General features: G+C 37.4%; 3 protein-coding genes across 7 annotated transcripts; 2 read left to right on the top strand and 1 right to left on the bottom strand.

Annotated features, from left to right (window-relative positions):
- Positions 1-488: 488 nt before the first annotated feature.
- Positions 489-4,013, bottom strand: c29h11orf16 (chromosome 29 C11orf16 homolog). Its single transcript, XM_052097230.1, has 7 exons — positions 3,810-4,013; positions 2,967-3,323; positions 2,667-2,827; positions 2,413-2,554; positions 2,053-2,290; positions 1,351-1,908; positions 489-739 (listed from the first exon to the last, which is right to left on the bottom strand). The coding sequence occupies exons 1-7, from the start codon at positions 4,011-4,013 to the stop codon at positions 489-491; spliced, it is 1,911 nt and encodes a 636-aa protein (XP_051953190.1).
- Positions 4,014-8,542: 4,529 nt separating this feature from the next.
- Positions 8,543-17,895, top strand: znf143b (zinc finger protein 143b). 5 transcript variants are annotated; one of them, XM_052097470.1, is made up of 16 exons: positions 8,543-8,594; positions 9,783-9,907; positions 10,001-10,087; positions 10,299-10,394; positions 10,620-10,700; positions 11,481-11,665; positions 11,888-11,956; positions 12,087-12,203; positions 12,345-12,420; positions 12,507-12,632; positions 12,913-13,092; positions 13,272-13,499; positions 13,633-13,766; positions 14,063-14,218; positions 14,348-14,488; positions 16,623-16,982. In XM_052097470.1, exons 2-16 carry the CDS (start codon positions 9,799-9,801, stop codon positions 16,704-16,706), a joined length of 1,869 nt encoding a protein of 622 aa, XP_051953430.1. In that variant the 5' UTR covers positions 8,543-8,594; positions 9,783-9,798; the 3' UTR covers positions 16,707-16,982. The 5 variants fall into 5 exon arrangements, with proteins under 5 accessions (XP_051953430.1, XP_051953431.1, XP_051953432.1 ...); XM_052097471.1 differs by lacking the exon at positions 8,543-8,594 and adding an exon at positions 17,761-17,895 and having other exon boundaries at positions 8,612-9,907; positions 16,623-16,747; XM_052097472.1 differs by lacking the exon at positions 8,543-8,594 and adding an exon at positions 8,612-8,837.
- Positions 17,896-18,145: 250 nt separating this feature from the next.
- Positions 18,146-23,426, top strand: LOC127623169 (wee1-like protein kinase 1-A). The gene is made up of 10 exons (XM_052097475.1): positions 18,146-18,623; positions 19,042-19,247; positions 19,570-19,636; positions 20,387-20,559; positions 20,665-20,933; positions 21,130-21,219; positions 21,313-21,398; positions 21,475-21,645; positions 21,769-21,914; positions 22,178-23,426. Exons 1-10 carry the CDS (start codon positions 18,156-18,158, stop codon positions 22,332-22,334), a joined length of 1,833 nt encoding a protein of 610 aa, XP_051953435.1. The 5' UTR covers positions 18,146-18,155; the 3' UTR covers positions 22,335-23,426.
- The last annotated feature ends 58 nt before the right edge of the window (positions 23,427-23,484 follow it).

Here is a 23,484-nt window from a genome sequence, read left to right as displayed (position 1 = left end):
TTTTATATATCAGTCTTCTTCAGTCAATTAATACTCCAACCATAAATTTGATTTACAAACCAACATATATCCCTAAAAAAAAGATCAGCAAACCTTACAAAAAAAAAACAGTACTCACTTTTAAATGTGCACTCAGTAATTTTTGGAATATACTCTCTTAGGTTTACACGGACACCTGGCATGGATTAAGCATCATTCAAACCCAATTGTTTTAGAGACTGATGCCACTGTACTGTTCACAGTCAAGCATGATTAATTTAATCCATGTGTAAAACTGTCCAATAACTCACTGAGATTAAGCAAATAGTATTCGCTGGTCATGTGATCACAACATGAGGTGACCATATCCATGTAGATTAAAACATATACTGTATGACTGGAGTATTCATCTCATGTGAGTGGTCATGATTTTATACATATGTTTTAGAATTACAATTAATTTCTTTAGAAGTAAAACTTTTTAAATGGAAAAATTACTGAGTGTACCTTTAAGTTTGGTTGTGTATCAGTTTAGTTGGCCTTTTGCTCATTGCCAGAGCAAGTGGTGATGCAGCTTTGAATGACTTTGGTTCAGCTGATCCAAGTATTTCCCTCATAGTGACTCCTCGCTTGGGTGATTCAGGAACAAGCTCAAATAAAGAGCGGTGATTGGTCATTTTAGAGTTATCTGTAGAGCACCCAGAATACCCAATGTCTCTAGGCCAAGAATAGCTTATATTTGGAGACCTGACTGGTCTTCCTGAAAAAAAACAAGAAACCTTCAGTGAGATTGCACAAAAGAGAATGAAAGATTCCGGTTTTTGGCTCTTGTATTTAGACAAATATTAATTGCAGTTGTTTGTCTGGACATTTTTACCAGTCAAGTAGATATTTGTACACTGGGGTCCAAATGTCTGAAACTGTTTGTGAAAACTTATATTTTGCATCCTTTTCTAATTTAGTGCATTTCCATTAGAAATTATATTATAGAAAAATTATTTAAGTAAAAAGTTAAATTGGAAACATTTAAATGAATTTCAGATTTACTTAGTTTACTTTATGATTCATATTTTTCCAGCATGATTTGAGTATGTTCCAAAGACACATCTTGTGTGCTTCAATACTGTAGAAGCAAGCAAATTTGACCTTTTGTACAAATGGTCAGTTTCAAAAATGTGCTTACATTTCTAGTGACCTAGAAATAGTGCAGAATCGTATTAATTTTATATCAGATAACATTTAAATCCTAAATTTACACTGTGTCTCAGACAGTTGGACCACTATCCTCAAAAGTACTGTTAAATTATGATCAATATTTTAATGCACAGTGTTTGTCCATTAACAAGTATATTGGAAACATTTCTTCATTACCTGGTTGCTTGTGCAGTGGTTCTGGAGAGCCCCTTTTCCAGTATCTCCAGGCTGCCCGGGACTCTGGCTGATTGTATGGCTTTTTTAGGCAGGAAATCTCTGTGTTTACTGCGCGGCTCACCATTTCTGAATCTGAGTTTTTCCCAACAGCAATATCCTCATTATCTTCTGAGTCAGAGGTTGATGATGAGGAAGATGAAGGCAATTGAGAGCTCTGTAGGTCTGTCAGTTGCAGATCAACTTTCATTTCCAAGTCATATCTTCCTTTGTTGTTCAAATGTGGAGGTGACATTATCATTGGCCAGCATCTCTTGACTGGATGGTGGCACAATGGAAAGGAGGACAGACTGTGGTGGGTGCACTGCTGACATGGAAATTCAAAACAGTTCATGCTGCACTGAGAGATCCTAAAGCAACATGGCCTGGAGGAATAATGCTGTAGGTCTTTGGCGATACGCTCGTGTTGAGAAGCTGGAATCCATATGGCAAGATCTTTGGGCACATGTGTTGAAATCCCATTCCAGAAGAGAACCTGGAGTCCAATATCACCTTCATTGCCTTTAATGAGACAATAGACCTGATAAAATGCCTCTAGGTTTCTATAGTTGTTATTAAAAAATTTCATTTTGGCATATGATACTCAATAGCATGTACATTTTAATTAGATGGTTGATCCTATATTGGCTGTAACTTCAAACTTACCTTTTAATGAATTTCTTAGCTCTAAACCAGAGATGACCCTTCCAGGCCCATATCTTTTCAGGTCTGGCTCCCATGGAGCTAGAACCGTATCCAATGGTACTATACTGTGCCCATGCCCATTGGCTAGACTGACCATATCAGGCTGGCAAGTTAGCTGAACTGTATTTATAATTTTGTTCAAGGTGTTTGCCTTGGGTCCGGGATTATCAAATTCCACCATAAAAAGACTTCCTCCATTCTAGAAGTTTAAAATATAAAATTGTGATCATACACCTACATTTATATTTAATTTGATTGATTTATATTTCAAAACATGTTGGTGGTGTTTATGGTTATGTTTTTGGATTTTCTTTTCTGTACCTGATGTATGATTGTTCCCAGGTAGTAAAACCCATCTACCTCCCTCCTGGCTAACACACGGCAGCCAGGAAAAAGCTCAGCACCTCTCATTACCCTTGCAGATACCCAAGACACTGCACTAAAAGGATTCGCTGGTGAACACCTGTAAAGACAAAAAGAAAAGAAAACAAATCCACAATGTAATCATTTGTTTTTCTTTCTGACACTTTTTGCATCTTAAAACATCTAATTACACTTTCAATTTAAAGACATACCAGTTTGAATCTGAACAGACACAAGGGATATAGTTGTAGTATGGGACCTGATTGAAGTCTACCCCTGAATGCCATCTGTCCTCGAAGTATGATGGTTCTTGAATCTGGCCATCTATTGATGGTTCTTGAATCTGGCCATCTATTGAATGCAACAAACTGGCCTGTTGCAATATAAAACATTAAAAAGGGGTAATAAATATCTGTTCAACTTATATATATATATATATATAAATGGATCAGCATAAGTCGAGAACACTCACAAGGGCCCATACAAACAATCTACAGTCTACAACGTCCTACCTGGTCCACAGCACCAATTGAATTGAGGGACATGACATAACAGCTTCCTCTAGTGCTGGAAGTGATGCACTGCAAAAAGTCTGAAACGTCAGCTATCATGGGACTCTGGTGAAATATGTAAAATGTATGCACAGGGCGGGTCACCAGGGTTGACAATGAACCCAGGCAATGTGTGGGGTTGTCTGGGAGACCGCTGGTCACTAAATGGACAGACTGACAGGCAGGATCGGAGAATGCTAAGGCCAGTGGTGCACTGAGGTCCCTGCCAGGACTAGTCCGTAATGTGTGGATCCAACTCAATGCTTCATAGACTATATCAGGTGTACAGGGCATCATATACGAAGACCATGGTGTTGCCTATAGTGAAATATAAAGATTTATTTCTTAACTATAACAGGGACAAATTAAGTTTTCCTGTTGATTTGAATGAATGAAATCATAATGATTTAAACATTAATTAGGGGAAACAACAAATTGAAATGATTATATTGTCTTCTAGACAAGCTTGTCACAAACCAAACTTGGCATCATTTGCATATTACAGACAATTAACCTTTTAGCTCTGCACACTCCAAAAGTATTTTAGCTTATTTTTAATACTTACGCATTTCAATTTAATAACAAAATTGAAATTGCATAATCTATAACTAAATTAAATTTATAAAATTAAATGTATTCAAGTTTAATTTGATTTGGTTAAAGATTAAACAATTGATTTTGTTATGAAATTGAAATGCGTAAATCTAAAAAATAGCCCAACATGTTTTTTAACATCATGTTTTCATGGATGACAAAAACATATTGTGAAATCAATATTTTCAGATTGATTTATTGTGAGTTTACCTTGTATGAAAAGCTGATAATGTTGAAGAGTGAGTCTCTGAGGGAAGCTTTAGTTATTAAGGTTTGGATTATAAGATTCTTCACTGGCCCAAAAAAGTCATTCATTTCCACAGAGGAGTCCAAAATATAGGTGATATTTCTGCCTTTACCCATGAACAAGGGCAGGACACTTTGGCTACGAGATCCCTGAGGACTTGATGACATTGTCACTCTGACAGAATAATCTGTAACATAATTGCTTTAGCTCATTAGAATACGACATAAAAATAGCATAAATACCCATCTGACTAGCCTCTGTTAATACAAATAGGACTCTGAATAGGAAGCAATGAAAATGAACATATGGGCTATATCAAAACTACAAAAAAGTGTTCATACCTTTCCTGAATTCCACAACACACTGGCAAACTCAATGTCTTATCCCAAGGAATAATCCACAAACAACGAGCATTGACATTACTGTGTACAGGGGTTGCCATAGTGAGGCACTGACCAGCCTCTAACTTTTAGAATGTCATTGCATCCATCTAGTGGTGACAAGTTGGAGAACAGCTTATGGGACAGCATGTTTTAAGCCCTTTTGCGAGTGACCAGAATCTGGCCAATGCATCTTGTCATAACATGATGTCATCTGCATGCAGTTCCACCTTTTGCACACTTTTGGGACAGCTATATGAATGTGCTGCCAACAAAGACCAATTGAATCCTGGGCAAACACTCCAAATTAAGCTAATGGATCACTGCTTACCAAGTGACTTGAGACCCAACACAACTACAGTATTTACAGCAAAAGAGGACATTGCACACTACAATAAACAACAACATTAAATTAAACACTACACAGAACCCCTATTAAATCCCAAATAACAACTAATTGCACATCCCTGTAAGTTTTGATGGTTTGCCAGTTAGATTTATAATAATAAATGGTCTTGATCTTGGAAAAATAACTAATCACCACTGTTGCTAATGTATCACATGATGTGACACTTACAATATGTCATAAATGGTCTTGAAATGATACTTGAACTCTTATTTATAATTCAGCAGCATCACACTTTATTATGGGTCCAGTTTACTACAGCAACGCTAAAGAGAACTTGTAAAGTTGCCAAACGTAGTGGGTTTGAAAGAAATGTTATTTCAGATCCAGCACCAGAACAGGACTTCAGAACGTGACTGAGTCCTGTGACATCCATCCTTCCAAAAATAAATTATATGCAGTCATCTTCTCTTCCGCAAAAGCTGAAATCTGATGAGGATGCCACTCCTCTGTAAAAAGGCACCTGAAGGACTCTCAGATCATGAGCAACAAAATTATCTGGTCTGATGAAACCAAGATTGAACTCTTTGGCCTGAATGGCAAGCATCATGTCTAGAGGAAACCAGGCACCGCTCATCACCTGGCCAATACCATCCCTACAGTGAAGCATGGTGGTGGCAGCATCATGCTGTGGGGATGTTTTTCAGCGGCAGGAACTGGGAGACTAGTCAGGATCGAGGGAAAGATGAATGCAGCAATGTATAGCGACATCCTTGATGAAAACCTGCTCCAGAGCACTCTGGACCTCAGACTGGGGTGAAGGTTCATCTTCCAACAGGACAACGACCCTAAGCACACAGCCAAGATAACAAAGGAGTGGCTACTGGACAACTCTGTGAATGTCCTTGAGTGGCCCAGCCAGAGCCCAGACTTGAACCCGATTGAACATCTCTGGAGAGATCTGAAAATGGCTGTGCACTGACACTCTCCATCCAACCTGATGGAGCTTGAGAGGTCCTGCAAAGAAGAATGGGAGAAACTGTCCAAAAATAGGTGTGCCAAGCTTCATACACAAAAAGACTTGAGGCTGTAATAGGTGCCAAAGGTGCTGCAACAAAGTATTGAGCAAAGGCTGTGAATACTTATGTACATGTGATATTAATTTTTGTAATAAATTTGCAAAGATTTCAAACAAACTTCTTTCATGTTGTCATTATGGGGTATTGTTGGTAGAAGTTTGAGGAAAATAATCAATTTTAATCTATTTTGGAATAAGATAATAAAAACCACTTGACTTGATTTGACATGACTAGCCGAGGACTACTCGCTTAATCTCAGTTACTATTAAGTTTCTCCTCAGATGCAATATTGATATTAATAAAATCCCCATTAAACAATCTAACTTTCATAGACAAGCTCTGTTATCATTGTTGCTGGTGTACAAACACAATTTCTCTCTCCACAAATGTTTGATTTGGAATAATAAAATAATATTTAAAAAATATTAAATATAAGAATAAAACACTTTTTTTTTTTAATATTGGTTTAGAAATGATATTTTATTGGTGACACAGTTGCTTCGCCATGATGGTCACTTAATTTCATATGGAGAATTTCTAGATTACGCATTCGTTTTTGATGCCATACTTTCTGGACTCCTTCAATTGTTGCGTGTTGTTGATTTGAATGTAACTTCACTTTAACTTAAAATTGGATGGTATAAGTATTGTTGATAAAAAAATGCAACAATAACTTCATTAGACAGATCTGTCAGTCTTTTAGGGTACCCCCAGCTAAAAGTTTAGGAGGAGGAGACTTTTATGGTTTCCAGGAGATACTGTGTCACCAATAAGATTAGAGAGATTTCATTTAAAATTATTCATTGTATTTATCCAGCAAATCAGGTTATAAAAAGATTGAAGAAAGATATTGATTTAAAATGTGTTTTGTCATTTGAATGAAGAGAGTATTTGTCATCTTTTTTTTTTTTTAGGGTCTTTTTAAAGGAGATTTCTGGATCTGATAATTTGTTTATTATTTTAGGGAAATATCACATTCATAAATGTTGTTGTTCAAAAAGTACACCAAGATTTATACAATTTAAGTCTGAGTTTTGTCAGTATCTTAAAGCATTGGAGGGTGTAAGGAACACTAAAGCTAAAAAGACTATATTGTTGTAAAGCCTTGAAATATGATCCTTTTTAAGGATTTTTGTATTTATTTTGTAATTAAGAGATATGTTTTTGATTTTAATACCCCTATGTATATAGTTCTTAATTCTGTTATTTTGTTGTTAATTTATTTTATTTACTTGTCATATTTTGTATTAATATATATATTTTTACTGTTTTTATTGCAATTATTGTTATTGTCATTCTCTATTTGATTATTGTGTGATTTTGATACCAAAAAAATAAATAAAAATAATCTCAGTAACTGTCCTGTTATTGGACACTTTCTTTCATCAATTAAATTAATCCTGGTTGACTGTGAATAGCACATTTCTGCAACCGCTGAAAACTACTGCGTTTGAATGATGCTGCATCCACGCCACTAGATGTCACTGTAAGTCCAAAATGCCATTTTAAAAAAATACTGAGTGCACCTTAAATGAATTGACCACAAGTCCACTAATCTTCAATATGTTTAACAATAAACAATCCTTTTGGAATGAACTAAGTGTAAAGTTAACAATGATAAAATAGTTGTTTTATAAGAGAAGACACTGACAATTTTGTGACAGGTAGATATCAGTATACTGCTATACCTATTTATATGGAAGGTATCCTCAAACGGTGACAATCTGTCATATCACATAACAAGTTGACTGTTACACTCTGTCCTGTAGTAAAAACGTAAAAATTATCTCAGAAAATATATTTTTCTTAAAAATTATTTGTTTCTCACCCACACCTATCAATTCAGAAGACATGGATTAAACTACTGGAGTCTTTCAGATTAGATATATTTAGATTACTTTTATGCATTCTTTATTAGCTTTTTGGAGCTTCAATGTTCTGGTCACCAGTCACTTGCATTGTTTGTACCTACAGAGAGATTTTCTTCTAAAAAAATGCTAGTTTGTGTTTTGCAGAAGAAAATCATACACACGTGGAATGACATGGGGGAGAGAAAATGATGAGAGCATTTTCAATTTGGGTGTGACAATTTCTTTAAGCTGATTCATTTTAGTAATCACAGGAGCCCTTCAATCATAGTTCACTTACTATCAGTATTATCAGAATAATCAAAGCTATGGTTTTATTATTGTTTAACTGGAAAAGCAAAACAACTGAGTAAAAAAGTAAAATTTAGAAAATATTGATTTTTATTGCAGCCAAAAAGTTATATAAACATGTATAAACAAAATAGCACGTTAAACAAACAATTAAGGTATTTCTGCATTAAAATTAGTCTCCATCAAAGACTAGTTAGCAAGCCCATTCAAATGGAAACGAGATTTGCAATCAGGTGCCACTTTATAAACCGCATAGCTTGCAAATGGGTTCTCATCCCCTTCAACTGCACTGCATTGCCCATGCATCCTCACTCCAGCCACGACATGTTAATCTATTCAAAATGGCTACCAATCTTACTTTGACACACAGTCAAATGTGCTGTTATAAGACATATAAATCCATCGTTCACACTACGATGCTCGAAGAAATTGGAACAAAACCCGCGACATCTATCCGCAAACTGACATTGTCATGCCCACACGGTGCTGTGCTAGATTTGTTTATTCACGCTGGAACAATACACCCAACAGACCCGAATGGCGTCTCCAAGGTGTCCCTGAACATGAATTTCAGACAGGGCGCATTGTAATGGTCGGACGATGAACGAATGGGAGCGCAGTAGTAGAATCCTTTAGCCAATCACTCGCGCGTATTACGGATCAGTCGGCCCACCCGGCGGAGAAACACTGCACTATACAGGTTCTGGGGTTGCGTTCTCTGCATAGCGTTTCCTGCCCTGATGCATGGTGGTCGAACGAAGGGATTGTTGGAAAATTTTCGGAGGTTAGTGTATAAATGTGTTTTTTACCCAGTGTGCCTTATTTCCTCAGACGCCGCTCAGATGGGAATCGCGTTGATGGAAGTGTCATGGAAGTCTATGTGGGATGCAGATCGAAATAAACTAGTGAAAATTATTCGGATGCAGTGTTTTATTTATTAAAGGCAGTTGGACGCGGTTGCAACATTTGTAACGTTCCGATTGTGTCTGTCAAGTTATCGCAGCAACAAGCTCAATCTGGGCTAACGGTCATTCCTTTATGATTTAACGGATATATATGTGTCGTTACTGTGTTACACTGACTTTGGAGGTTGTATAGTCTAAAATCTCCACGGTCACAATGTTATGTAAACCTTACGAAACGGCGAAATTAAAACTTGAACGAAATGTAGCATATTTGCTAACGTGTGAGCATGGGTTAGCGTGATGTCATTGAGTCAATTTAAATACATCAATAAATTAAGCCGGGTGTGCTTGTTATATATTAAGTTTATTATTGATAATAAACGCCTAAAAGATTCGTTGCTAGCTTGATAAAATTTAAATTAGCGAGGAAACATGCGCGTTAGCAGCGCATTATTTTAATTTAAGACACGTGTTTGGTTGCAACGTCTCTGATCGGATTGAGAGAAATGTGACGATTTCTGCTGAATACTAACTGAGTAGTATGATCTATGATTAAGTAAATAGTACATGCGGCATGGTTTTGCACACTAACAATCTAGCAAATGCAATGCAAATCCGTTCACAGTGACCGGCCATATCTTCCCAAAGTTAATTCACAATTGATTTTGATGCCACGATTTGGCCGAAATGTATATGAAATGCAAACCATATTTCATTACAGTAATATATTAAAACCTATCAAAACTGCCATGTGATGGTTATATGTGAGCATACAAACACAAAAAACGCAATCTATAATTAAAAACGTTATTTGTAGTAATTTTTTCCGATTTGTATTTGCAATGACAATCTTTAAAATTGCCCAAGTAAGTGCATTATAAATCCCCTTCAAAAGCAGTTAATACATGTCCAATGCAAAGAAAGTGCACTCATGAGGTTTAGAATGCAGGTTAATTACTTTAAAAAATAGTAGATTTTCACTATAGGAGAACCTCAATTTATGGCAATTTATCAAGATTTTAGTTGTCTCCGGGTTTTAACACAAAACTTGCATCATTGTTGAATAGTTTGTACAGGTAGATCATGCTCTTAGCCCAGGTGAATCGAGACACCCAGGGCCTGGAGTTCCAGAGTATTGATGGGGACCCGCAGCAGGTCACCCTATGCCTGACAGAGGCAGTAACAGTTGCAGGTGAGATGAATGTATAAACAAGCCTTAATTGAAAAGTCTAAAATAATGATGTACAGCGTAATAGACCCATACAAGCAAACTGTTACCACACAGATGGTGACAACATAGAGGGAATGGACTGTTTGCAGGCAGTGACTCTGGTGGATGGCTCCACAGCATACATCCAACATAGTCCTAAAGGTAAAGAAATTAAGCGCTTGGCACTGATCTGCACCCGTCATCCTCTACTGATTTACTCAATCACATAGATTTAATTTTTAAAACATTCTTTACACATTTGAATATTCAAATGTCTTAAATTTCATGGGGAGCACAATAAATATTGTGTACGATCAGAACCTGCATACATGTGTTTGATCATCTGCTCCGCGAGTCTTACAGCATTTAATAGTTTCTCTCACAGATAACAAGTTAATGGAAGGACAGGTGATCCAGTTGGAGGATGGATCTGCTGCATACGTCCAGCACTTACCTATGTCTAAAGCAGGTATTTAATATGTTTGCCAAGTGGCTAAATTTCAATTAAGAAGCATGGCGACTACGCACGCAACAAACCTTTAACAGTCATTGGAGACCTTTCAAAACCCCAATAAGCACAAACGTATTTGATTTTAAATAGACACAAACCTCTTTAATGTTATAAAGACAATTGGAGCTTCAGACATTACAACTTAATGTTGTAGAACTTGGGTGTCATTTTCTAATTTCTTAGGAGGAGAAGGATTGAGACTAGAGGATGGCCAGGCTGTACAACTGGAAGATGGAACAACTGCTTACATTCATGCACCAAAAGGTCTGTCTCCGAACAACTGTCTACTACTGAGTATTGTGTATTCAAAGTTACAGTGTCTTTCTGACAATTCCTTTACTGTTTTGGTTCAAGGTTCAATAAAAGTTAAACTCGATTGACCGCATTTGAGGCATAATGTTGATTAACACAAAAATGCATTTTGACGTGTCCCTCCTCATAAATAAAAGCAAAATTCTGGGTTACAGTGTGGCACTTATAATAGAATTGAATGAGACCAATCTGTAAATGTTAAAATTCTCACTGTTTCAAAAGTATTGCCACATGATGTAAACAATGATAAAATCAACAAAGTTATAAAATCACCTACTGGCTTTTTCTGTTTAAAGTTATATCCAATTTGTCAACTTCATAACCATGACAACATAATGCTGTAAACCCTAAAACAATCATAAAAAATTATGATTTAAACAACTTTACAGATAAAATAATGCACAAGTTTTAAGAGCAGAATTAATGTAAGTGCTTTCATAAAATAACAAGCTTTACTTTTCTGCCTTTTGTATCCTCCACAAATGGGGTACTTTTAGTTCCATTGTAAGTGTCTCGCTAACCTTGATTTTTTTTTTATTATTTTTATTTATTTATTTTATTTTTAAGAAAAGGAGGGACACGTAAAATTTATTTCTGTGGTGATCAGCATTATGCCACAAATGCTGCCGATTGAGCTTAACTTGTATGGAACCAGGAATATTCCGTAACTATTTGGCTATATTCATTCATCTGAAATCAAATGATGTGTGTAAACATGTATTTATTTTTTAGAAACATATGATCAGGGTGGTTTACAGGCTGTTCAGCTGGAGGATGGCACTACTGCATATATCCAACATATGCCCCCATCCAACACCATTTTGACCTTCCAGGCAGATAGCACTGTAGCAGACCTGCAGACGGAGGCCACCATTGATGCTGAGACCATCAGTGTACTGGAGCAATATTCTACTAACGTTAGGATCATTGCCCTATAACATATCTATGCAGATTAGGATAGCAAGCCAAACCTATTTAAACAAATATACTGTATAAACATTTTGGTGCATTTAATGTGCCTTATTTTAGCACTGTCAGTCAGCTAATTTAGAGAACTGCTAATTTATCTGTTTTATGTAAGGAATACAAATAATAAAACAACCATAAATACATTTTAAATTATGCACTTTTTCTTGCAGATGGAGGCCACAGAATGTGGTACTGGGTTACTCAGCCGGGGGGACTCTGATGGCAGTGTGCATATGCAGGTACAGTCTCTTCCAATTATATACTCTGCATGTTCGCCATGTTTATTAGTTTCTATTAAATAATAAACTTATAAATATATAGTTTGCTGTTGTTGATGAATCTATGATTGAGTTGCTCTTGTGTGCTCAGATTGTACTGCAGGGTCAAGAAAGCAGATCACCCAGAATTCAGCATGTTGGGGAAAAGGCCTTCCGTTGTGAACATGAGGGATGTGGAAAACTCTATACTACTGCTCACCATCTAAAGGTACGTTTAAATAATTTGCTGCATGTGTGAGAAAGAACAGATAAATTATGTGCTCCACCAAGGCTTTTTGTGTGAGCTCTGTCTCTGTAGTAATTTATCCACATCTTAATGTAATACATGTGGCATTTTGAATATTCCTAGGTACATGAAAGGTCACATACTGGGGATAAGCCGTACATTTGTGATCATATTGGTTGTGGTAAAAAGTTTGCAACAGGTAATTATTTTGCAATGAGCTAATTTGTTTTCTTCTTTTAACTTTTATTTCTTAAATACAGTATGTTTTTAATCCTCTGTCTTAAGGATATGGCCTCAAGAGCCACATCCGCACACACACTGGAGAAAAACCATATCGGTGTCACGAGCTCAACTGCCTCAAGTCTTTCAAAACCTCTGGAGACTTACAAAAACACACTCGAACCCATACAGGTGTGTTTCATATCTGGCAGGCCTGCAATAAATCTCTCTTGGTTATGGAATGTTTTACCTTTAAGATTAACTTGTCATAACAATAGACTCTTCCCATTAGAGTGCTCTGTCAAATGTGTTCAATTTGGTTGCTTAGGAGACCTGGCTGGAGTCACTCAGCACGCACTGGATTCAAACTTGTGACTCCAGGTCTGGTAGTCAGTGTCAATACTTGGTGAGCTACCCAGTCCCCTAGTCAAATGTGTTCTTAAATTAGCTGTTTGTTCATCTGTTTTTGCAGGTGAAAAGCCTTTTAAATGTCCATTTGAAGGCTGTGGGAGATCTTTCACCACATCCAACATTCGTAAGGTCCACATTCGTACTCACACAGGTGAGAGGCCATACTACTGCTCTGAGCCAAACTGTGGAAGGGCTTTTGCAAGTGCCACCAACTACAAAAACCACATGAGAATCCACACAGGTACTTGCCTTATGGTCACTCAATTTTAACATCAAATTAAGAATCAAAAGAATTGCAATAATGAAACCAGCAGCATGGTAGTTTGCGAAGTTCAAGTATGTTCGTTTTAGGATTTGTTTTAAAGGAATAGTTTCAGACTGTATCCACAATCCTCATAATGGTGTTTGTATTGTTTCCAGGAGAGAAGCCTTATGTCTGTACTGTGCCTGGCTGTGACAAGCGCTTTACAGAGTACTCCAGTCTGTACAAGCACCATGTGGTTCACACGCCCTGCAAACCCTACAACTGTAACCACTGTGGAAAGACGTATAAGCAGATCTCTACCTTGGCCATGCATAAACGGACTGCACACAATGACACAGAGCCCATAGAGGAGGAACAAGAAGCTTATTTTGAGCCCTCCGCAGGTCTGTTCACTTTTTATATTGACATTATAATCAGGGAGGGGAAGATAGTTAGATTCTGCATGTTTGATTCTATAATTTTAGGTAACTAAACTAAAACCAATAAATCAGAATGTTCAATATGTGTCTCTTACAGAGGCCATTGATGACCCCGGGTTAATGTACACTAATACAGTAGAGGATGACTCTGGGTCTGAGCATGTATCAGGTGGATCAGAAGTTATGGGACAACAGCATGTGGCTTTTATATCTCAGGATGGCACACAACAGGTCAGTGATGTCATTTAACATTACACTTAAATGTATTCATTCACTGTATTTGTCACACCATATCAGTAGGATATATTCTGCTATGCCTCAAACAGTAGTAGAACTTAAGTAGATTCAGCTTTATGCCTTTAAAGTAATTTATGAGTCAAATTTTCAATAGCAAAGTGAATGAGAAAATATGCAAATGGCAATATTTTGTTGGTGCTCTAAAGTCAATGTTGGATGTGCAGATATGCAATTATCTTTCAGAGATTTGTACGAACAGGTGAATGCTTATATTGCCTTGGCCTTCTCAGGTTCTATCTCAAGCAGATATGCAGGCTATGGGAGGCACAATAACCATGGTAACACAAGAGGGAACCACCATAACTATCCCTGCACATGAAGCAATGCTTTCTTCAGGAGGGGCACATTCTGTTACCATGGTATCTGCAGATGGCACTGAGGGTCAGGTGAGGGTTGTTACTTTTGCTGATTTTCTACCAAGTGTTCCAAGTCTGCTGTTTCTGTGTACATGTCTAAAGTAAGCCCTTCGTTAAATCTAAAGATAAATCGAGCTTGTTAATTTGTTTGTGTTTTAGGTGGCTATTGTAACGCCAGACTTGTCTGTGTACCAGACAGAGGAGGAGCTTGTACAGGATCAGGAGCATCATGTAGTCTCCACAAGTCCACACCCAGTCACACTGCTGGCCACCTCTAATGGCACACACATTGCTGTGCAGGTATGAAATGTATATTCAGACATACCAAACTCTCTCACAAACATCATTTACATTAACATACACATATGGGAGGGGCAGCACAGCTTAAATCATGTACTTTGGCTGTGAGTAAATGATAAAATCTTCTGTATATGTTGTAAACCTTTAAGTCCCTTTTAGGGTGGGAACATGCAATTATCCTCAAAAAACTTTTTTTTGGGGTGGCTGTGACCTTCTCTCCATAAGGGTGTGGTGTTTTAGGATATGTTAAAGATGTAGTTTCAACTGAAGTGGTGTTCTCGTTTGTTCTGTAGGTGTAATTAATGGAAGTGCTTGGATTTAGAAATAAACTGCACTACATTTAAGGCGGGGAATAGTTTCCAAATTATGAGTGATTGGAATCCCACTCAGGCTGTGATATTTTTGGACTGTTTATTTCCTCGACCACTAAACTCCTACATATTCCAGAAGCTTTAACAGCACTAAATTCCAGATTATAAAATTACTGCAATCATAATTTCTAGACTGATCAATCAGACACTTTTTTTTTTTTTTTTTAGCCATCAGTAAATCTTTTTCATCTGAATGAAGCAATCGCACAAGTCCTTAAACACATCAGATATCTGCTTTCCAGATAGTCTACTGGTATTTTACATTGGATTAAATTTTAATTCAAAATAGAAAATTATAAGAACTTCCTGATGTTACAGTGAGAGACCCAGTTTCCATCAATAAATCAGTAGGTTAAAGATTAAACGGTAAATGGACTGCACTCATAAATGCTTCTCTACTTAGTCAACATTTACAGTTTGCTTTCAAAAATGTTTTCATTAGCATACATTTTACACTATTTTTACATTTAAAATTATTCTATGAAATCAAATTACTTACAAATACACATTATGAACAATCTTTTTACATTATATGAAACAAGATTGTACGTGTGTATGAGTTTAGATTAGATTCAACTTTATTGTCAATGTGCAAAATACAAATACAGAGCCAATGAAATGCAGTTGCACAAGAACCACCATTCTTAAATGGCTATAATTGTCCATCTAAATTTGTTTTTTGGACATTTTATTTAGTGTACAAAATGTAGTGGACAATTACATACATATATCAATATCTTATTAAACAAGAACAACTAATGAGTGGTAACAGGCAATTTCACTGTATATCACTAAATAGTGCTTTTAACATTATTTGAGGTAGTTTTTCAAATTACTGTGCATCTGCTCTGCCAAATTTCCCTCAAATTCATCCTATCGAATTGAAACAGTGCATTAGAATGTTTATATAGGCACATTTATTGTCAGAATATACCTATTGAAAAAATGCTAGATATTTTGGCATTCATACTATCATAAATAATACAAAGAAAGCTTTATAGTGCGCTGTTTTTTTTTTTTAGATTTAACTTAACCTCAAATTATTGATAAAATAAGCCTGGAATCAGAGTCCCTTAGGCATGTTAATTACTTGAAGCAAAGCCAGATCAGATTTTATTATTACAAATGTATTACATGTATTTTTCCTAACAAAGTAAGGTTCATTTTAAGCTTTGGTTACTTTCAGCACATAAATGTATTAAACATATAGACACATTTTGTGCAAAACAAAGTGCACAAAAACAATACTATACTTTTTTTTTCATTTGTCAACAAAACAGATAGGCTCCCCAATAATGGTGTTTATTCACATAAACACATATTCAGTTATAGATTTCAGATATTGGTGGCCAAAATGGATAAGGATTATATACACTGTAGTCATGACTGGTGATTATATCACTTCTCTTTGTTTCACTAATGGAGAGCTAATTGAGCAGCCTAGTCTAGTACAATCAACCTTTCATTGATCTTTTCAATAGTTTGCCATTCAGTTCTGATTAATGAGCCCTTATTGCCAACAATGGTAAAGTGTGTCTTTTTTTTAGAATAGGGGAGGGTAACTGTGTCTGGTGGGTGTTGTACTGAGCACTACAAGTTGGGGTAGACTGAAAATATTAAATGCAAATAATGTATGTTGTGTGTGTGTATGTATGTATGTGTGTGTGTGTGTGTGTGTGTGTGTATATATATATATATATATATTATTATAATTTTTTTTGCAGATACACAAGTTTTATTAAATGTTGAAATTTCTCTGTCAGCTCAGTGATCAGCCCTCCCTAGAAGAAGCCATCAGAATAGCATCACGAATACAGCAAGGAGAGACCCCCGGAATTGACGATTAACACATTTTCTACTCATCACATTGAACTTCTCAAGATTGTGTGTGAGTGAGTGTGTGTGTGTGTGTGTATTGAAAACCATGAACCAAAAATAGATTTTTTTTCCCCTAATGCTCAGATCATGTGCGCTATAAATCAAGAAGACTTAAGATATTTTTGTGTGGATATATATGTACATAATTGTTTTAAAACTATAGTTTTTTTCTGTATATGTTTGATTCTGCTATTTTTTGCAATCTGTCAACAAGGAAGGATCAACAATTATAATAAAAAAAGAATTGCCATTGTACAACTTTTTTTTTTACTTCTCACCCATTACAGATTGCAATTCACATATGAGATATGAGCATAAACTTAAAAGTAAAGTTATGGCTTGATGTATTTACAATCATATATCGGTTTCTATATCATGGATAGTGGCACTTTCCAAATACGTTCTGACGAATGGGCTGTCGATGTTCTTGCCATTGCCTGTCAATCCATTTACCGTAAAAGTTGCGTTCCATCGGAGAAGCTCTACCGTCAAAACAAGACCATGTGGCTAATTACACCACCTCCGCTTGTAATTAAAACACTTGTAAAATATTTAATCCTATCAAACCAATTTAATGCCATGTAATTATAACATGTTTTTCCATCACAAAAGGGTGACAATGTGCCTAGCAAATCTTCTAAAAAAAGCCTCTATCCCAACCATTCAAAGATCAAACGGTAGATGAAGAAATGCATTCGCGCCAAATTGAGGTCACAGACAGTGGGCAGGTTGGGGGAGGGGCTTGTGGCGTAGCACTCACCGGACCGCCCATCTTTCAAACTTTGAAAGTCGGCGTTCATTGGTACATAACACGTCACATGACCAACGGTCGCGGGAAGACTTTGACCACGCTTGTTGGTGGGAGGAGTAGCTCGCCATTCAAACTACTTTTGTAAACATTATTGTCTTAAACGACATTATTTTGGATGCTTTGACACGTTTCAAAGTGTTATCTCTTAATTTGACGTTGTATACACATCGCGTAATCGCTATTAAAGTTTTTTTTTTTTTTTTATTCTTTAGACATCAGTTGGAAGTTCTTGGAGCAGCCATTTTCTTCGCGGATACACAACGTCGCCCTGGAAGCTGATTTTCTCGCTTTTAACTACGCTATCGGCCCTTAAACTTGTGCGGACTCGTCACGGAGATATCAGTCAACAGGTGAAAAACTACAGAAGATATTTTCTTCGATAACGTCCACCTGGAACAATTTGGGATTCCCATCGCAGTTTTTCGGGATTATTCACCATCAGCGCTCCGGTTGTTGCATTGCATGGTCAATATTAGATATGTTTATCTAAATTACATAATCTCTGCCTGATTTACCAGCCGTTTAGGCTGGTTTCTTATCATTTTACACAACTTGCTTTGTGTTTGAAGTTTTCTCTTTTGCAAAAACTGAACTTTCGACTGGCAAGATGAGTTTCAGTGTACGGAGGCACGGCAAGTCTCCAAATTTAAAACCCGTGCGACAGAAATTGCAGTTCACCGCCAGTGATAATGAAGACGACAATTTAGAGGAGGCGAACAACAGCACCGGCGCCGAATCGGGCTTCACGGAGCTGGACTCTCCCGTCTCCGTGCGACGCAGCATCGATAAGAGACCGGAGGACCAGGGCAGCAGCCCCCTCGGCAGAACCCGAGACGACGACGAGTCCTGGGATGAGGAGGGTTTCGGTTCACCCTCTCGCGTGAAAGCGCCTTTTTACATGAAAAGCTCACCATCGCCCAGGAAAAGTCCCCAGGCTTACGACAGTTCACCTGAGAGAAGTTACGTTCATGATGACATGGATGGATCCAGCTCCCCTGTACCGGACTGTCCTGATACACCACCCCATAAAACCTTCAGGAAACTCCGTCTGTTTGATACCCCCCACACACCAAAGGTATTAATACGCTTAACTTAAGCAAACTTTAAGCCTAAGTTGTTGATTTTGAACTTTGACATCTGTTTACACAAACAGATCACGTTATGCAGTTTAAATTCTGTGGAATTCTTTCGAACTTTTTAATTGTTTGTTTTTGCCACTGTTACTATTTAATTCGAAATTCAAAATGTGAAAGTCAGTCAAGCCTTTGCCCAGGTGGGTGACTTCACCTAGTGACCCAGATACTGGACTAACTGTAATGTTGCGTAACAGTTCCAAATGAATCAGTCCATTGATACCTGCACAAATTACCTCCTTTAACGTGTGCTGTTTTCCAAGTTTTTAAATTCCATTTAATTTTGCTTATGAAAATGTGCCTTAGCCTTTTGTTGTATCTGTATTATTCGTGCTAATGGATTACGTATATCTCCAATAGAGTTTATTGTCGAAGGCAAGAACGACGGTATCGGCGAGCCGGAGAGTCGGACTGTTCAAGAATGTGGATTCCACGAGCAAAGCTTGTCTGGACGGACGACGAAACCAGACACCTCTAGTCAACATCAACCCCTTCACCCCGGACTCCATCCTGGTGCAGTCATCAACACTACAAAGAAATAACAGGAAACGATCACACTGGAATGAGTATGTTTGTCCATTATTGATACCCTGTTCAAACATGTCTTATTTATTTATTTTAACACACTGGTTAGTGGCTGTTTTAAAAGATCCATAGCGTAGTAAAACATTACGCCTATCTTGGACTGGTCTGGCACATGTTCACTGTTCGTGAAATCCGTTTACTAATTCTACTCCGAGACAAAAACATGGCGAGAAACCAAACCATCGTGTTCGCTCGCTTACCACGCCACGTGCTTAGTCAGACCTCTCTGCTGCCCTCTAGTGTTTGACATTTGCATCTGCATTCTGCAACCCTTCTAATGAATAATGCTTTTTCGTTCTTCAGCTCCTGTGGGGAGGACATGGATGCAAGTGATGCTGAGATGGAGGATGAGCTGATTCCTCCAACAAAGGTAAAATTACGTTTAAGTTAATTTAAAAATGTTTTTTATTAGGGTTGGTTTTGTGCTATTTTCATGTCTAGTTAAAGGATTAGTTCACCTAAAAATGAAAATCACTCATGCCATCCCAGATGTGGATGACTTGGTTTCTTCTGCAGAACACAGATGAAGATTAAAAAAACCATCTCCACTCTGTAGGTCCACACAATGCAAGTGAATGATGGCCAGAACTTTGAAGCTAAAAAAGGTAGCATAAAAGTTAACCATATGACTCCAGTGGTTTAATCTATGTCTTCAGAAGGTGTGGGTGAGAAACAGATCAATGTTTAAGTCCACCCCCCCTATAAATTCTCCTCCCTGCCCAGTTGGTGGAGATATCCACGAAGAATGTGAATCGCCAAATAAGAACGTGAAAGTGGAGATTTATATTAAAAAGGGACTTAAATATTGATCCGTTTCTCTCACACAACTATCATATCACTTCTGAAGATATTGATTTAATCACTGGATTTTTATGGATTAGTTTTATGCTGCCTTTGTGCTTTTTGGAGCTTCAGAGTTCAGGCCACCATTCACTTACCTACATGGACCTACAGAGTGGAGAGGTTCCTTTAAAAAAATCTTTGTGTTCTGCAGAAGAAAGAAAATCCTACACATCTGGGATGACCTGAAGGTGAGTAAATTTTGTTTTTCATTTTTGGGTGGACTTCCTTGAAGTTGAGTGTTCCTTTTCGTGTCTAATATTAACTTAATTCCACACAGAGAATCACAATGATGGAGAATAACATGATGTCCAGATATGCATCTGAATTCCATGAGCTGGAGAAGATTGGCTCTGGAGAGTTCGGCTCAGTTTTCAAATGTGTCAAGAGATTGGATGGCTGTATCTACGCCATCAAACGTTCCAAAAAGCCTTTGGCAGGATCTGTGGATGAGTAAGTGAACTGTGCAACTCATTATATATTATGTACTTGGTGTCATTTTTACTTAATGGAGATTCTGATTGCCTTTTTAATTATGCATAATAATTCTCCTAATAGGCAGAATGCACTTCGTGAGGTCTATGCACATGCAGTTCTTGGACAGCACCCCCATGTTGTGAGGTATTATTCGGCTTGGGCAGAAGATGACCACATGCTGATCCAGAACGAGTACTGTAATGGTGGAACCCTGTCTGATGTCATTGCCGAGAACAATAGACACATGCACTTTCTGTCAGAGATGGAGCTGAAGGATCTGCTGTTGCAAGTGTCTCGCGGACTCAAGTACATTCACTCGACAGCACTTGTTCACATGGATATCAAGCCAAGTATGTATTTGCACGTTACAGCCTTTAAAAATATCTTGATGCGTTTGAGTTGTATATGACTGTTTGTGACTTGTGTATGTTTATGTAGTATAGTAGTATATGTATACTTTCACTCCGAAGTAACCAACAGATAATTAAAGAATAATGCCTCTGTTGGAAAATAGTATTTTAATAGAATATTGTCATTGTCTTTCAGGCAATATATTCATTTCACGCAAACCTGCTGCTAGTTTAGAGGAACTTGAAGATGAAGACGATGGACCCACGAGAGTGGTGTACAAAATAGGTAAGATACTGAAATTTGTCCAGAGGATAACACTAATTTAAAACAGGGACAGCTTTATGAAGTGGATTGGATTTTTACTCTTTTCTGTATCAGGTGATCTAGGTCATGTTACAAGGATTACCAATCCCCAAGTTGAAGAAGGTGACAGCAGATACCTGGCAAATGAAGTCCTTCAGGAGGTAAACACTCATTTCCTGGCAGATTACAATGTTATGTTTAATATCATGCACTAATATTTGTTGATTTTGCCAACAGGACTACAGTAATTTGAAAAAAGCAGACATTTTTGCTCTGGCTTTGACTGTTGTCAGTGCCTCTGGAGCAGAGCCCCTCCCCACCAATGGGGAAAAGTGGCACAAAGTCCGACGGGGCATTCTGCCCCATATCCCCCAAGTGCTCTCTCAGGAATTTTTAAGCTTGTTAAAGGTAAGTTAAAGTGACTAATACTGTTGTTGAACTGTAAAATCTCACATTGAAAATAGGGTAAAGCCTCTCCACTGGTTTCTAATGCCATACCCTTGTAATTAAAATGTTATAATCTTTTGTCAGCTTATGATCCATCCTGACCCAACACGACGCCCCTCAACCTCTGACCTTGTCAGACACCCTTTTCTGCTCACTGCTTCCAGAATGAGTGCTGACCAGCTGCGTGTAGAGCTCAATGCTGAAAAGTTCAAGAATGCACTTCTGCAAAAGTATGTGACTTACTCCTTAATGGTATTTATAAGTGGGCTGATTTAGTGGCTCTAGACGAACTACTTGATTTGAGCCAAGGCATGTTAGACCAATTTAAAGCATACTCCTGCTATTAAGACCAACCCCCCTTAAGTTCTAATTTTAATTGTAGTCCACATTACAAAGTAACTTTCTGCTCTCAAAGCCTGACACTTGTAAAAAGCACCATAAATGGACCTTTTCTTATGGCTTCTGAATTAATTGTACGGTTTATTTTTCTCAGGGAGCTCAAGAAAGCTCAGATGGCAAAGGCCGCAGCAGAGGAGAGGGTTCTGTCTTCAGACCGAGTTCTTACACGTTCCACAGTCCAATCCAGTTCCAGAGCATCTCGACTCATTGGGAAGAAAATGAACCGCTCCGTTAGCCTCACCATTTACTGAACTGAAGTCAAGATAAAAGAATGATCAAGGCAATTGTGATGTCATAAGACTGAGTAGGAACTTCAGTGGTGCTGTATGAAAGATTGAAGACTGCTGTATGCAGTTTTGTCTGTAGCCGGAAGAAAGACAGAGATGGTCCTGTAACTTATAGTGCTTGTACTGTTTCAGAAGTACCATGGGTTTAACTAAAGAACAAAAGTTTTTACTTAAGTTTGGCCTACTCTGCATAAATTGGTTTGGTAATAGACTTGCCTTTATGTGAATAATGCAGATCTGCCTTACCAATTAGGTTTGCCTTCTCAAAATGTAGTCATCTTATGAGGCTGAATTGTCTCAAGATGGTCATGTTGTTGGTATAGTTCCATCTCCTAATCTTTGCTTTAAGTTCCATAGGCAAGGGTCAACATAGTCTGCACTTTGCTTTTTTGTACGTGCAGTGTTGCTCTTTACCAAATGGGAGTTGTGTGCCCCCTAAGAGCCCTGATATGTGAATGTACCAGATCAAAGATTTGTGCACCTTACTGCCTGTGGAAAAATAAAATGCCTGTTGGGCTATGGAAGTTGGGGCCTGAGTTAGATTGCCATTTAAATGAGCACTTTGGAGGCAATGGCAAGCTTGCCACAGAAAGCCTGCTGCTATTCATGTTCGTCTGTATCCAGTTAGGGTTGGAAGTTTTTAACAAGTACAATATTTTTTTTTTGTAAATGCCCTAAATATTCGTTATCCATCCAAGCAATATTTCATGTCCACTTCCATCATAATTATTATTATTTTTTTTCAAGATTGCATCCAGCCATTACTTGCTTTATCCAATCCTGACATATCTTGCTGAACCAATTTCACCATGTGACCATTGTTTAATTAAAACCGGAAGAAAAAGATGATTTAAATGTACACGTCATACAAATATCCAACCCTGTTTGTAGCATTAAAACAATCCATGATCCATTCATCGGATGTCCTTGGTTAATAATGTGTAATTTAGACATTTGTGTTACTTCAACTACATTAATAGGGTACTGTTGAGATTCATTGTTACTGTTGATCCACGAAACATTCATTTTGTCTGTTAATATGTTCTTTTAATAAAATTGAACCAAAACTACTCCGCGCTATTTGTGTATTAATATTGTTAACGGTATTCAGATG

The sequence above is a fragment of the Xyrauchen texanus genome, chromosome 29, assembly GCF_025860055.1.
Source record: "Xyrauchen texanus isolate HMW12.3.18 chromosome 29, RBS_HiC_50CHRs, whole genome shotgun sequence".
In the NCBI taxonomy this organism is placed as follows: domain Eukaryota; kingdom Metazoa; phylum Chordata; class Actinopteri; order Cypriniformes; family Catostomidae; genus Xyrauchen; species Xyrauchen texanus.
This window is presented reverse-complemented; position numbering and strand designations above follow the sequence as displayed.